The sequence below is a fragment of the Acomys russatus genome, chromosome 7 (genome assembly GCF_903995435.1).
Source record: "Acomys russatus chromosome 7, mAcoRus1.1, whole genome shotgun sequence".
NCBI lineage: Eukaryota > Metazoa > Chordata > Mammalia > Rodentia > Muridae > Acomys > Acomys russatus.
Genome location: NC_067143.1, coordinates 23428899 through 23444332, shown reverse-complemented (window position 1 = coordinate 23444332; position 15434 = coordinate 23428899). Strand labels below are relative to the sequence as shown.

The 15434-nt window shown below is 48.0% G+C and overlaps 1 protein-coding gene across 1 annotated transcript in view; it reads left to right on the top strand.

The window, feature by feature from the left end:
- The window catches only part of LOC127191570 (pyroglutamyl-peptidase 1-like protein), a 51669-nt gene that overhangs the window by 35682 nt on the left and 553 nt on the right, over positions 1 to 15434 (top strand). Inside the window, exons 3-4 of the mRNA XM_051148718.1 lie at positions 13496 to 13618; positions 14910 to 15178. Coding sequence (XP_051004675.1) covers positions 14970 to 15178 — 209 coding nt within the window. The 5' untranslated portion in view covers positions 13496 to 13618; positions 14910 to 14969. The remainder of the gene's footprint in view (positions 1 to 13495; positions 13619 to 14909; positions 15179 to 15434) is intronic.

The window sequence follows — 15434 nt, the reverse complement described above, 5'->3', positions numbered from 1 at the left end:
GTGCTCTTAACCTCTGAGCCATCTCTCCAGCCTGGACTTTGGATTTTCAAATAGGATTGAGACTGATAGACTGGGGCTCTTGAAATGGGACTAGATAAACGCATTTCTGCATTATGATATGGCTACAAGCCTGTGGGGGCCAGGGAGTGGGATGTGGTGGTTTGAATAAAAATGACCCCATAGACTAATATTTAAATGCTTAGGGAGTGGCATCGGGATGAGTGGCCTTGGTGGAATAGGTGTGGCCTACTGCTTACTGGAGGAATCTTGTTAGTGGAGGGGGGGAGGGTGGTGAGCTTTGGGTTTCAAGTACCATAGCTAGGCCCAGTGGCTGGCTGGCTGGCCGCCTGCCAAACTGAATGTAGAACTCTCAGCCCCTTCTCCAGCACCATGTCTGCCTGTGTGCCACCACCGTGCTTCCTGTGCTACCAGGTAAACCAGCTTGGAGCTGGAGCGAGGTGGAGATGTGTCCAAATCCCGGAAATCTTAGTCTTGAGAGGAACAGGCGTAAGGCTCTCTCCTTCCCTGTTCTGGGCCTGCGCGCCCTGGCACATGTACCTCCCTGGTTAGCCATATAGCCTAGCACCTGGAATGCCTCTCCACACAAACAAAGGATTCCCGCCATCTGAGCCTCAAGCAATGGTATGAGCCCACCCTGGAAATCCCTTCGCACTCCCCAAGGTTCACCCCATTCACCCCGAGCAAAGTGCACAAGCTGTTTCACCAATATTGTAGAATTGTTCCTGTGTCACTGGGAAAGCTTTGAGCTACAAGGCAGTAACACCTGCAGAGCTGCTTTGGAGAGGGCATCTCTCTCTCTCCCTCTCTCTCTCTCTCTCTCTCTCTCTGCGCATTCACACCGCCAGACTGAGACCCTCAGCCCCACCTGCCCAGATAGGCTTTGTTCCTTCATCAGGTGCCTGCACACTCCACTGCCTAGACACTCCGAAGGGAAGAAGCAGACCCCACTGCTGTCACCCAAAGAGCTGTAACACATTGAAAACCTTGGAGAAGAACACACTCACCATGTGGTTGCTGGGAATCGATGAGCAGACAGGGCTCTTAGCCGCTGAACCATCTCTCCAGCCCTTGATCTGGATCTTATATGAGGTCATATAGTCATCACACACACACACACACACACACACACACACTCACACACACTCACACACACACACTCACACACTCACACCACACTCACACACACACACACTCACACACACTCACAACACACACACACTCACACACACACTCACACACACACTCACACACACACACTCACACACACACACTCACACACACACTCACACACTCACACACACACACACACACTCACACACACACTCACACACACACTCACACACACACACTCACACACACACACACACACTCACACACACACACACACACACACACACACACACTCCCAGCCTTACTGGGATCCAGCCGACCCCACCTGTCCAGCTGGGCATCTAGTTGCCCAGAAGGAGGAAGTGGAGCATGGGACCACAGTAATGGAACTGACCCTCGGAACTCTAAGCCGTCTGCAATTAGATGCGCTCCTTTAGGGAGAGATGCCGAGAGATCATGGGTCTCATCACAGCAATAGAAACCCTAACTAAATTACTAGGTATTCCAGTTTTGGAGGCAGAAAACACATCAGATTCATTCCAAAGATTTTTCTTTTATTAAAATGAGGCTATATATATTATATATACATATATAGTCATTGGTTTTTTGCATTGTGTATATGCTGTGTGAGGGTGTCAAATCTTTTTTTTTTTTTTTATTTTTCAAGACAGGATAGCCTTAGTTGTCCTGGACTCACTTTGTAGAGGCAGGACTGGCTTTTCGACTCACAGAAATCTGCCTGCCTTTGCCTCCTGAGCACTGGGATTAAAAAGCATTGCACCACCACACCCAGTGTGTTCGATCCTTTGAGACTGGAGTTATAGGCAGTTGTGAGTACCATATGGGTTCTGGGTTGAAACTCTTTTTTGTTTTGTTTTGGTTTGTTTTGTTTTTGAGACAGGGTTTCTCTGTGTAGCCCTGGCTGTCCTAGACTCACAGCAATCCATGTGCCTCTGCCTCCTGAGTGCTGGGATTAAAGGCGTGTGCCACCTCGCCCAGCTTGACTCACTTTGTAGATCAGGCTGGCCTCAAACTCACAGAGATTCCTCTGCCTCTGCCTCCCAAGTGCTGGGAAGTGAACTCTTAACCACTGAGCCATCTCTTTAGTCCCATTCCAAAGGATTTTCTAGAAGCCTTCTAGAAGTATCTGAGCCCCCAAAGGCAAGAAAATGTGGCACGTAATGTAGTACAAAATGTGGGTTGAGACCCAAATAGGGGTCACATACCAGATATTTATATTTTGATTCATAACACGAGCAAAATCAAAAGCTATGAAGTAGCAATAAAATAATTTTATGCTTGGAGGTCACCACAACATGAGGAACTGTATTAAAGGGTCACAGCATTGGGAAGGTTGAGAACCACTGCACTAAAAGAGCGATTTTGTAAAACATACCTAGATCCATTGTGCCAAGGCCATAAATGTAACAGCATTTCAAATATACAGAGCCCAAGTAGCCAAGAGGGTAGGCTCTTACTGCTTACTTCATATGTGGGGGAATTTCTCTTTATCTCCAAAGATGAAATGGTTTTCATCCTCCTTCCATGCTGGGGTTTTGTTTTGTTTTAGGTTTACTTTTATTTTATGTATGGGTGTGTGGTATGTTATATGTATGGGTGTATGGGTGTATGGGTGCTTTGCCTGCATGTGTGTCTATATACCTCACATGAGCCGAGAGTATGAGGTGCCCAGAAAAGGGTGCCATATCCTGTGGAACTGGAGTTACAGATGGTTGTGAGCTACTCTGTGAGTGCTAGGAACCACACCTGGGTCCTTTGGAAAAGGAGACAGCACTCTTAACCTCTGAGTCATCTCTCCAGGCCCCTTCCATACTGTTTTAAAAATGAATAGAGTGCAAGGTGATAGATCAGAGTAGTTAAACACTCTAAATCCATTTCTGTACCAACAAGCCATAGTAAATGACAGATTATTTTCAAAAGGACAATAACAACTGCCCTGGCCCCTCCTGTGGGTCCTCCTAAACTTCACTTTAGTCTGGAGAAAATCTAGGGTTCTCAATTTACTTCAGAGAGCCAGACAGAGCAGCCCTTCTTGGCTTGTTTTCTGTTTGTGTTGTTTAACATGAACATTTAATTTCACTGGAGAGACTTTCCGTCAGTAAACTGCTTGCCAGGCAAGCATGAGGTCCCAGGTTCAATTACTTACTCCGAAACTGTGTGCAAAGCTGCACGTACCGGCATGCACCTGAAATGCATGCTGGTGATACAGAGGCAGGAGGACCCCTGGGACTTGCTGGCCACCAGACTAGTAGAATGGGCAGGCTTCAGGTGGGAGCTCCTGTGTCAAATAATAAGGCGGGTATCTGTGGAGGAAGACATCGGACACAGACCTTCTGATCATCTCTCTGTCTCTGGAGCACCATTTGGGCTCATCAGTCCCTGTCTGAATATCCTTGTAGAAGGTTTATTAGTGAGAGAAATACAACATGAAAGCAGGATGGTGGTGGGGCGGAGCCTGCAGCTGGAAAACAAAGACCATCCCAGAGAGATTGCAGCCTTGGAACGCTGGTCCAGGGTATGGACAGGGTAGAGCTGTGATTGCCAATGTCAGCACAGATGGGTGGTATCTGATTCAAGGCATCTCCACCTGGCTGGCAACCATAGGCCTAGGAGGGCCCTGCAGGTGTTGGATGCCCCAGGTATGACATCCCCAATGAAGTGATGAGAACAGATGTAGGGTAGAGGTGAGAAAGAGGCCCAGACAGTCTCCAGGGCCGCCGTGGAATCTGAGTTCAGACCTGCCATTCTGGGGGCGGTTTCCAGGGTCACTCTCCTCCACAGTTTGTTTTAAGGCATCAGAAGCAGGGGGCTGGAGAGGTGGTGTTCCCAGCCTGCGGGGGTCTTCATGGTTACCTGTGTAGAGGGCAGACGAGTGGGGGGACAGGAGACACAAAGAAATGAGGGCAAGTCTGGATTCTGATCAAGCCCCATTTATTGAAAAATTTCACAGGGTTTTTATAGGCGGGGGTGGGGGGATGGGTATTTCCATAAGCTAGTGTTGCTATGGATACCTAACTGTGAGATGCTCCAGCAGGTGTCTACCTTTATGGCTGCTATAACCACAGAAGGGGGAGAAATTCCAGAGATGAGAGAGAAGTTGTAAAAAGATTTGGTTAGTCAGGAAAAAGTTCCCGGAACTGCTGCTCATGGCAGCTGGCCTTTAATTTGATTTTACCAGTAGTCTTACTGGATAAGCTAGTTTATAGCCAGAAAGAGGAGCTCTTACTATGAGCTTCGGGGGTCTTAGAATGACCGTCCCCCACAAGATGGCTTAGTGGTTAAGAGCACGGACTGCTCTTCCAGAGGACTGGGGTCAGTTCCCAGTAACCACATGGCATCTCACAACTGTCTATAACTTCATGATCTGACACCCTCACACAGACATACATGCAGGCAAAACTTCATTGCACATAAAATAAAACTAAGTAACTTATTTAAAAAGGGGTGGGGCAGGAGCAGAGCCCTGGTGATACCCTTAGAAGTCTGGCCTGGTCCCCACCAAGTGAGTGAGGGCTGCCTTCAGTATTTCCCGTGCTGCCAGAGTGTGTGGTCCAGGAAGAACAGGGCTCTCCATAGCTCAACTCCATAGATGTAATGCCAAGCATTATTGCTCATAGCAGCCAAAAACATATAAGAAGTTCCCAACTCTGACAAAGAATTAAATGCTAAATGCCAGAAGGCCAGAGCATACATGCACTTCTTTCTTTCTTTCTTTCTTTCTTTCTTCTTTCTTTCTTTCTTCCTTCTCTCTCTCTTCTTCTAGACAGGGTTCTCTGTGTAGACTGACAGTTCTGGACTTGCTTTATAGACCAGGCTGGCCTCCAATTCACAGAGCTCTGCCTGCCTCTGCCCCCAGAGTGCTGGGGTTACAGGAGTGCGCCACCGAGCCTGGCCGTTCAGAACACTTCTTCAGCAGTTCACTGAATTGATGAACTACAGTGTGTTGGTGAGGATGAGGGCAGGAGGACGGGCATGGATAGACTTCCGCAGTTGACACTTCTCATCTGTGGTTTCAGTGAATGGAGGTCAGCCGCAGTTCAAAAGCAGGTAGTGGAAACTCCCCGAAATAAACAGGAAGGAACTTGATGGACACACTGCCTCTGGTCAGGAGACCAAGGTCGGCGTAAATGTTCAAATAATTTTCACTGAAGCACACTGTCATCGATGTATGGAAGAAGGGCAGTTAGTTAAAAGCATCCGTCTTAAGTCTACCTTTTTTTTTTTTTTAAGATTTATTTATTTACTATGTATACAGTGTACTTCCTGCACTCCAGAAGAGGGCACCAGATCTCGTTACAAATGGTTGGGATCCTGGCGTGGTGGTGTATACCTTTAATCCCAGCACTCAGGAGGCAGAGGCAGAGGTATTCCTGTGAGTTCAAGGCCAGCCTGGTCTACAAAGAGAGTCCAGGACAGCTAAGGCTAACACAGAGAGACCCTGTCTCAAAAAACTAAACAAAACAAAACAAAAAACCAAATGGTGGGGAGTCACCATGTGGTTGCTGGGAATTGAACTCAGGAGCTTTAGGAAGAACAGCCAGTGCTCTTAACCTCTTAAGCCATCTCTCCAGCCCAAGTCTACTATTTAGTACAGGTAAGGACTCACAGATGCCTGCAATACTGCTGGAACAGAAGGGCAGGGAGTAGGAAAGCACGCTGGAGTCCAACCATAGCCTGATGTGTAAAATGAATATCCAGGAGCCTATACCACTCTAAAGAGAATCATGTATATTCTCTATGTAGATCAGAGTGTGGGCGAGGGAGGCAGTGGCTTCTGCAGGTGCATAAATTATGCAGATGCTTCCAGCCTTGAAGAGAGCTTAATCCTCCTCAGGTGCTGACTGTGCACAGGGACTTCCTGGCTCAGAATCCGGGTGGTGAAGTAAGAACACTTTATGGTGAAGATGCCTGACAAAGTTCCCGGCCAGGTGATGGATGTCAACATCTATAGTGACACTTACGTAGTACTTTATACCTCTAGAGTCTTCCTCCTCTGAGCCTAGCGCCCACACTGATATGAGAACAAAAGACAGATTCCAGGACCGAGTATACAGTGTCTGGCCAGTGTTCCATAGACCCAGCAAAGCCATTAAAAGCAAGGATGTCATGGTAAGAGAAGATGTGACAGTTACACGTGCTGTGATGCCCTACATGGGACCTGAAAAGACCCTAAAGTGGGCAAAACAAAGGAATCTGAGTAAATAATGTGACCCTTACCACTCTTCTGTCCATCAAAAATGCTTATGTTGTCTTTGCGTGGTGGCAGCTCACAGCTTTAATGCCAGCACTCAGGCAGCAGAGGCAAGTGGGTCTCTGAGTTCCAGGCTAAGCCTGGTCTACAGAGTGAGTTCCAGGGCCACACAGAGAAACCCTTTCCCCCCAAAAACCAAACCAACCAAGCAACTAAGCAAACCCCACAAATGTTTATTCTGTGTGTCTTTGCTAGAACCTCCCTGCGTTTTCGCACTTGTAAGACCTTATTATCTGGAGAGATTTCTCAGATGGTCAAGTGTACGTGCAAGCGTAAGGACTTGAGTTCGGTCCCCAGAACCCAAGCAAAAACCCCTGGGCATGGTAGTACATGTTCTAACCCCAGCACTGAGGAGGTGGTACCAGGGAACATCCCCTGGGTTTACTGGTAAGGTAGCTTTTGGCCAGCGAGAGGGCTCACTGTCTTAAAAAAAAAAAAAAAGTAGGTGTCTGAAGACACCTGAGGCTGGCCTCTGGCCTCCACATGCATGCACAGATGTGTGCACATGTGACTGTTTCCTCTTGTTTTTCTTCAGTCCTAGTGACTTGACGGAACTGTAGCAGACTTTTAGGCACATAAATGGCTCAGCTTAGTTAAGATCTCAGTTTTACTACTGGTCTGTGTAAAACCCAAGGAAGTTATTCTGGGTTAAGCTACAAACCACGATGAGAGCAGGCTATCCCCATTAGAAACAAACAAACACGCAATACAAAACATTTGCCGGAGAGTAAAGCTATGGCTTAAACGGATGTAAACTATACATACCATTAAGTTTGCAAGTGCACATAGTTGGGTGAGTCCATTTACAGCGTTATCTGACCATCAACCCTATTCAATTCTGTAACTGCCCCCTCCACCCCCCTCCCTCTCCCCCCCCCCCCCCCCCCGCACCTGCAATCCCCTCCTCCCCCGCCCTGGGGTCCTAGTGTATTCACATTGTTGTGCAGCAAGTGTCCAAAACTCTTGAATCTGCAGAGCTGAAACTCTGCTGATTTTACAATGGGGACCCATCTCCCCCTCCACCTGGTTTCAGATGGCTACTGTCTACTTCCTGCCTCTCTGAAGTTGGCTGTGTCAGCTACTTAGTGGAAGTGGAATCATACAGTATTGAGTTTTGTGACAGGCTTACTTTGCCTAATATGTTTTCAAGATTCACCACGTCACTGAGCAGCACATTGGTACTGAGAGCACTCAGGAGGCTGAAGCATGCTAACCTGTAACAGTGGTTCTCAACCTTCCTGACGCCGCCGTGACCCTTTAATACAGTTCCTCATGTTGTGGTGCCCCCCCATCTGTTCACTGTTAATTCATAACTGTAATTTTGCTACTGTTACAAACCATAATGTAAATATTTGGGTTTTGCCAAAGGAGTCATGACCCATGGGCTAAGAACCACTGATCTAGTCAGACCCTTAGGCAAGGCTGAACTATTCAGTGAGGCCCTACCTCTCTCTCCTTTCCCAATTTTATTTTATTAAATTTATTTACCTTTATTTTGTGTGTGTTTGTGTGTGTGTGTGCGCGCATTGGTGTTTTCCCCACATGTACGTCTATGTGAGTGTCAGATCTTGGAGTTTCAGACAGACAGTTGTAAGCTGCCATGTGGGATTTGAACACAGGTCTTCTGGAAGAACAGTTGTGTTCTTAACCTCAGAGCCATCTTTCCAGCCCCTCATTTTCTAATTTTCTTACCTTTTATCTTTTTCTTTCTTTCTTTTCTTTTTTCTTTTTTTTAGCCGTGGCTGTCCTCGAACTCACAGCAATCCACCTGCCTGTGCCTCCCTGAGTGCTGTGATTAGAGGTGTGCATCACCATGCCCAGCTCCTTTTCCAATTTTAAAGAAAGAAAGGGCACTGGCTGACTGTGTTTCCAGAGGACCTGAGCATGATGCATGGCACTGTAGCTCACTGTGACGTTGAGGCAGGAGGGGTCAGGAGTGCAGGGTCCTACTACTTCGGCTACGTTGTCAGCTTGAGGCCAGCCCGAGACACACGAGACCAAAATGGAGGACCAACAAGATAGCTTAGTGGGAGCCGGGTGTGGTGGTGCATGCCTGTAATCCCAGCATTCGGGAGGCAGAGGCAGGTGGATCTCTGTGAGTTCAAGGCTGGTCTGCAAAGCAAGTCCAGGATAGGTAAGGCTACACAGAGAAACCCTGTCTCAAAAAACAAACAAACAAACAAACAAAAAGATAGCTTAATGGGTAAGTGTTTGCCACCAAAGCTGACAGCCTGTGTCAGGTCGCCAGGACACACATGTTTAGAAGAAGAAAACCAATTCCTGCAAGTTGTCCTGGGACCTTTACATGTGAGTCATAGCATGCAGGTATGCACATACATACAGACAAAATAAACAGATATTTAAATTAAAAAGCGGAGGGGTGTGGGCTGGAGAGATAGTTCAGAGGTTAAGAGCACTGACTGCTCTTCCAAAGGTCCTGAGTTCAACTCCCAGCAACCAAATGGTGGTTCACAACCATCTATAATGAGATCTGGTGCCCTCTTCTGGTGAGTAGGTGTACATGCAGGCAGAACTCTATACATAATAATAAGTATCTTTTTAAAATGGAGGGGTGTCGAAAGGAGAGATAAGAAAGGAAATGAGGTCTTTTGTTTGTGTATGTGTGTTTTGTTTTGTTGTTTGAGGCAGGATTTCTCTATGTAGCTCTGGCTATTCGGAACTTGTTCTGTAGACTAGGCTAGCCTGGATCTCGGAGATCCACCTGTCTTTGCCTCTGGAGTGCTGGGATTAAAGGCGTGTGCTACCACCACCAAGCTAAGAGTTCTGCCACTGTGAACAGAGCTGCAAGCTTTCCATTTGGGAGTATACAGTCAACAGTGGGGGTGCTGGGTCATATGGTTTGATTGTTTGTTTAGGAACTACTAAGTTCTCTACATTCTCAGAAATACTATTTTATTTTCTTTATTTTTATTTTTGTTGTTGTTTGTTTGTTTTTTGAGACAGGGTTTCTCTGTGTAGCATTGGCTGTCCTGGACTCGCTTTGTAGACCAGGCTGGCCTTGAACTCACGGAGACCCACTTGCCTGTGCCTCCTGAGTGCTGGGATTAAAGATGTGTGTCACCATGCTCAGCTTGCTTTCTTTTGTTTTTTGTTTGTTTGTTTTTGTTTTTTCCAGACAGGGTCTTTCTGTGTAGCCTTGGCTGTCCTGGACTCACTTTGTAGCCCAAGCTGGCCTTGAACTCACAGTGATCCGCCTGCCTCTGCCTCCCAAGTGCTGGGATTAAAGGTGTGGGCCACCACTGCCCGGCTCTTTCTTTTTAAAAGATTTATTTATATACTTTAGGTATATGGGTATTTCATCTGTATGTACATCTTGCACACCAGAAGAGGGCATTGGATTCCATAGGACTATTGTCATAGACTAGTGAACTGGCATGTGGATGCTAGGGACTGAACTCAGGAAGGACCTCTGGAAGAGCAGCCTGTTCTCTTAATCACAGAGCCATCCCTCTGGCCCCAATATTTCTCTCTTCTCTTCTCTTCTCTTCTCTTCTCTTTTCTCACCTCCTTCCTTCCTTAATTAATTAATTATTTTCAATAGCAGCTACCTCCATGGATGCAAAGTTCTTTGGATAGGCCATAAAAATAGGAGTTTAACCTCTAGCAATCTGCGTTGAATGGACTGAGCATGGCATTCTGGCTTGTTTGTTGTCTACACAGGCCCTCAGGCCCAGGATTCTAGAGAGAGGGGGCCTTTCATCCTTGGGGGAAAGGGACCCAGTGGTGCTATAAAAGCCTGTCTTCTTCGACTCACTTTCAGTTCATTGTAAAGCATCTCCACCTGCTAATGGTTTTCAGGGTCATGCTATTCTGCCTTAATTAAACCAATCCTCACATTATGGTCAGGAAATCTCATAAAAATGATTTGTAACAACATCACACATAGGAGATACGATGACTGCTGTGAACCACAAGGAAATGAGGACAATTCCTGTGACCCTTATAGACGCGAAGACAAGCTGACATGTAGGTCCAAACAAAGAATTAAGAAAAGCCGTTACAGAACAATGAAGCCTGAGTTCTGTGTGAGTGTCACGAATCCTACCCACCAGACCACCAGGGAAGAGGTACTGAAGTGTGCGCTGTGCCCTGTGCCATCCAGACACCAGCTAATGAGCAGGCATGCCATGGCAAACATTTTTATTAATGGGCTGCATGACCCAAAGTATTAGGAGACAGTGACCGGATCGAGAGTCTCTGTCATTCATTCCTGGATCTTCCAGGCAAGGACTGACCCATCAGAGTCATATAAAGGAAATGGGAGAGCAGGGGCAAGGATCATATGTGGGGGACAGAACTTGACATCGCTCACATTGCTTAGGCAGAGTCGCCTTTAACCAGCACCCCAGATTTCTCAAGACAAGAGTAAGGGTTTGTGGACAGCCCTTGGGGTTTCCCCAGGCTTCCCTCTGTATCTCTGTTGACGCTGTTTCCTGCAGCTTTCTTCCATTTTAATTGTGTCCCTGTGGACCTTGGTTGTCGCCTCTGTGGGACGGGGCTAGTATCTACTCATGGTGAGGCTGTAGGGAGATGCCTCACAGAGTGCCAGGGGCCTTCCAGGGGCAGCCGAGGATGACACCTGGGCTACTTAATACCATTATTATACGTTGTCCACATCTTACCAAGCGTAGCAGGAAGTGAGCATCAGCCTCGAATGTGTGCTCAGGGCTGACCATGCCAGCGTGCTTCCATTTCCACCTAGGACTTCAGGAACAGTGCATGATCCTAACTCGTTTTACTTATCCCGTCTCAGGGGTTTCAGTTTCAGTAGTTTTTGTAAAGTCCTTTTAATGGCTGCATCACACTCTGCCAATGGCTGGCCTGTATCTCGCCTCTTCCCTCGGCCAGTCCTCATTTTCTTTTCTTTCTTTAGAGCTGGGAATGGAATCCAAGCCTTTACGCATGCTAGGCTAGGCAAGTGGCTCCAACCTTCAGACCCAGCCATATTCCTGTCTTTAGCAATGCTTCTTTCACATATGCCTGGTGAGCTCTCCCAGGTCTGGCTTTAACTGCTCCCTTCACATGCCTCCAGTCTGCATGGTGTTAGAACCCAGGCCGGGGGCTCAGTGATACCTGATGGCTGCCAGCTTTCTCGATTCCTCTCAGGACAAAGGGAACATGCTGACAAAGGGAACATCTCTGCCATTGTGACTCCCGTGTGTAGAGCTGCGAGGCCAAGATGATCACTGGACTGTCAGACTCATGAACACAATGATGACATGATAAGTGTTGTGGGGGGGGGGTGATTGGAAAGAGGGGGGGAGGGAAAGGGAAAGAGAGAGAATTTTGCAAAGAAAGGAACAAAGGAAGAAAAGAAGGTAGAGAAAATGTAAAGAAAGGGGCAGGGAGAGAAAGGGAGCAGGGAGAAGGACCTTTGTACACCTCCAGATGACATTGTTTCTGCTCCAGAACATTCTTTTGCTGGGCAGCCTTCCAGCTTTTCAAGATCTAAGCAGCCTTTTCCTCCACGTGGCCCTCCAACTGTACCGCCTTGCCCTCACAGCAACCCTGTGAGGGGCACTTGTGACTGCATTGCACAGGCAGGGAAGCTGAGGCCTGGAAGGTTCTAACCATTGTCCAGAAGCACCTCATCCTCCACAAGGTCAGCACAGACAGACAGGTCTGAAGATAGGTCTGGGCTCTCCTGGGGGATCTGTGGGATCCCAGAAGATACAGTTGGATACCAGGAAATGCCAGGAAAGGAAGTCGGAAACAATATACGCAAAAATCGAAGTACAAGCCGGGCTTTATGTGCCTGGTTGAACTGTAACCAACAGCAAGCACACACTTCTAAGATCTCAGGCTCCTGGTTTTCTTTTCTCTTCTCCTTCCTTCCTTTCTTCCTTTCTTTCTTTCTTTCTTTCTTTCTTTCTTTCTTTCTTTCTTTCTTTCTTGAGACAGGGTTTCTTTGTATTACCCTGGTTGTCCTGGACTCACTTTGTAGACCAGGATGGCCTTGAACTCACAGAGATCCACCTGCCTCTGCCTCCTAAGTGCTAGGATTAAAGGCGTGCGCCACCACTGCCCAGCTTCAGGCTCCTGTTTTGTTTGTTTTTTGTTTTTTTTCCCCTCCAAACCCACCTCCTATTTCTACTCTGCCCAGAAGGAGGATGCCCACATCCTTCACTGCCTCATCTTGTCTTTCATCCTCTCCCCCCTCCCCTCCCCTCCCCTCTTTCCCTCCCTCCTGCTCTTCCCTTCCCCTATCACCTTCCCTTCCTCTTCTCTTCCTCTTTCTCCTTCCTTTCCTCCTTCTGTCCTCTCTTAAAAAGAAAACCCGTGTCTTTTGCTGCTGCTAAAATCTTGTCTGTACAAATAACCTCTCTGCCACTTCCAGGCACACAGAGCTAAGGGACCAGCTCCCCCTGGATACTTCAAATTGACCCCAGGATAGCCCTACCTACTTCTACCTCCTCCATTTTGCTCACGAGGTAGCTCTAAGTTCTTGGCTTCCTGACCACAATCCTTCCATGGTTTCCTATTGTCCCAGAGAAGTCCACACCTGACAAGGCATTCCACTAGCATCTGCGGGCTTCTCACGTTTCGGCCCCCATCCTCTTGGGTGGATGTCCCTGTTGTACCTTTGGTAGAGACAGACGAGGGACTCATCGGATTACACTGGACAGTTGGTGCTCGGATTAGCACCAGGGGTGCTAGGCTCCATGATTTATTTGTCTTGTGACATGCAAGCCACCTGTCAGCTGCTGCTGAGAACAGCAAGTCATACCAACCCCCAGAAGGCATCAGGCTCGTGTAGTTCCTTCTGCTATCCCAGCTACCTCTGCTGCCATGTGTGTTCCCAGCCTCTTGCTCCGGCTCATCTTAGTCTCAGTGCTGCAAACACGACTTGTTTCAGATAGATGTGTCTCCCTAGGGTGCCCCATTTCACCAAGTGCCCCTAAGTAAGCTGTGGCTGTTTTCTTGGTTCCTGGTCGCTTTGAGTTTCTCTACACCTGGTGGGAAGGGTTGAGGCCCAGAGAAGACCCTGGGGGCTCCTTTTAGGTCCTTTAAAGTCCAGCCCAGTTTTTGTGCCCAGGCACCTGAGGCAAGTCCCTCTACTGTGTTTTTCAGGAACTCTCCAAGATGGGCTTAGGGGTGGATGCTAACATAGAACTGCGAATCCTGCAGCTGCCTGTGGATTACAGGGAGGTGAAACGGAGGCTCGCCACAATCTGGGAAGATTTTCAACCACAGGTAAGTGATGGCTGGCAAGGCAGTAGGCCTGGGAGGCTGATGATGGGTTCAGGGCCTAGGAACTTTCTGGGCCTTGTTGTAAGTTTGGTGGTTGGAGCATACCTCCCCCCAACTCCAACCCCTAACCCCCATCCCTGGACCCCATCAGCAATGGGAATTAAAAGTTTCTGACGTAAGATTCTGGATTTGTGTACAAGTTTATGCTGAAACATGGGGTAGAGCTTAAAAGATGACTGGGGGAAGGGGGAGGCAGAGGAGGGAGCGAAATGGAAATCTTGTATTCAAGCCAGGACTCAAGGATTGCTCACATCTATGAGGACCTGAATTAAGCCGCGTGTATGGCTAATTCTGGTTGTTCAGAGGGTTTTAAGGCAAAAAGCCTTTGGGCCTGGGAAGGTCAGATGGTAGTCCACTCAGGGTCAACACACCTTCAAAGCATCCTGCCAGGATCCTGGTGCGGTGGCTCCAAAGCATCCTGCCAGGATCCTGGTGCGGTGGCTCCAAAGCATCCTGCCAGGATCCTGGTGCGGTGGCTCACACACTTAATTCCAGCACTCAGGAGGCAGAGGCAGGTGGATCGCTGTGAGTTCCAGGCCACCCTGCTCTACACTGTGAATACAAAACTCTGTTTCAAGCAAACAAAAGCACTCTGCCTACATAGTAAGCAAACATAAACACTGTATAAAAAAGGGGGTACAGATATCCATTCCCCCAAAGATCATAGAATGAAGGAACTCAAACGCAACACCCCATGGTAAGACACTGAACCAAATACTTCAACAAGATCCTCTGCCACTATTCTCAAAAGAGGAAAAATGACGTCTAATAAGATTTGATTAAGCCAGGCATGGTGGTGCATACTTTTAATTTCAGCACTGAGGAAGGCAGGGACAGGCAAATCTCTTGTGAGTTCAAGGCCAGACTCGTCTACAAAGGGAGTTCCAGGACAGCCAGGCCTCTGTTACACAGAGAAACCAAGTCTCCAAAAGCAACAACCAAACAAGATTTCATTAAAAGCTAGCTTCTCCCAGAGGCACCTGGGATACCTGCTTGCCCACTCATCTCTGGGGAAAGAGAACACACACACCTTGTAAGAGCCATTTGAAATAGACAAGTCCTTAGGTGTAGATGCAGCACACCTTACCCAAACAACCCAAACAGATGCTTCTTTTGCTCCAGCGCCATTAACTGGCAGCCTAGGCAGGGGTCCTGGGGTTTCCTGGTGGATTTGGAGCTTACTATGCTTTGTACCCTGAAGCTCTGCCACAGCTAGGCCTTTCTGTACATCTAGTGATCTGGTGTCCCAGGACTTCTGATATAGGTGTCCACACAGCTCGCTGTGCACGTGGGCATGGACTCGTCCACCAAGGCTGTCTTTCTGGAGCAGTGTGGCAAGAACCGAGGCTATCGGGATACAGACGTAAGAGGCTTCCGGCCAGATGGTGGAGTGTGCCTTCCAGGTGGCCCCGAAGTGATGCTGTCTGTTGTCAGCATGAAGGACGTCTGCCGGCGGGTTGCTGTTGAGGATGTGGAGGTGGCCTTTTCCCGAGATGCGGGCAGGTACGCTCCAGGTGTCCATGTGCCAAACAGGTGTGGAGAGAGGGGACTGTCCTTCTGAGTCCCTTCCACAGCCTCAAGAAGCTATCTCATGCTGTCCAGGTGGCTGCTTTGGTCCCTTAAGCGCCTTTGTCTTAGGCCCTGCAGATTAATTTAACCTCTTCTCCAATGCTGGTAGCCCCTCCCACCAAGCACTTCCTCCTCTCTTCAAGGGATAAGAAATGTCTGAGGGAAGATACAAATGAGGGAGTCCCTGTGG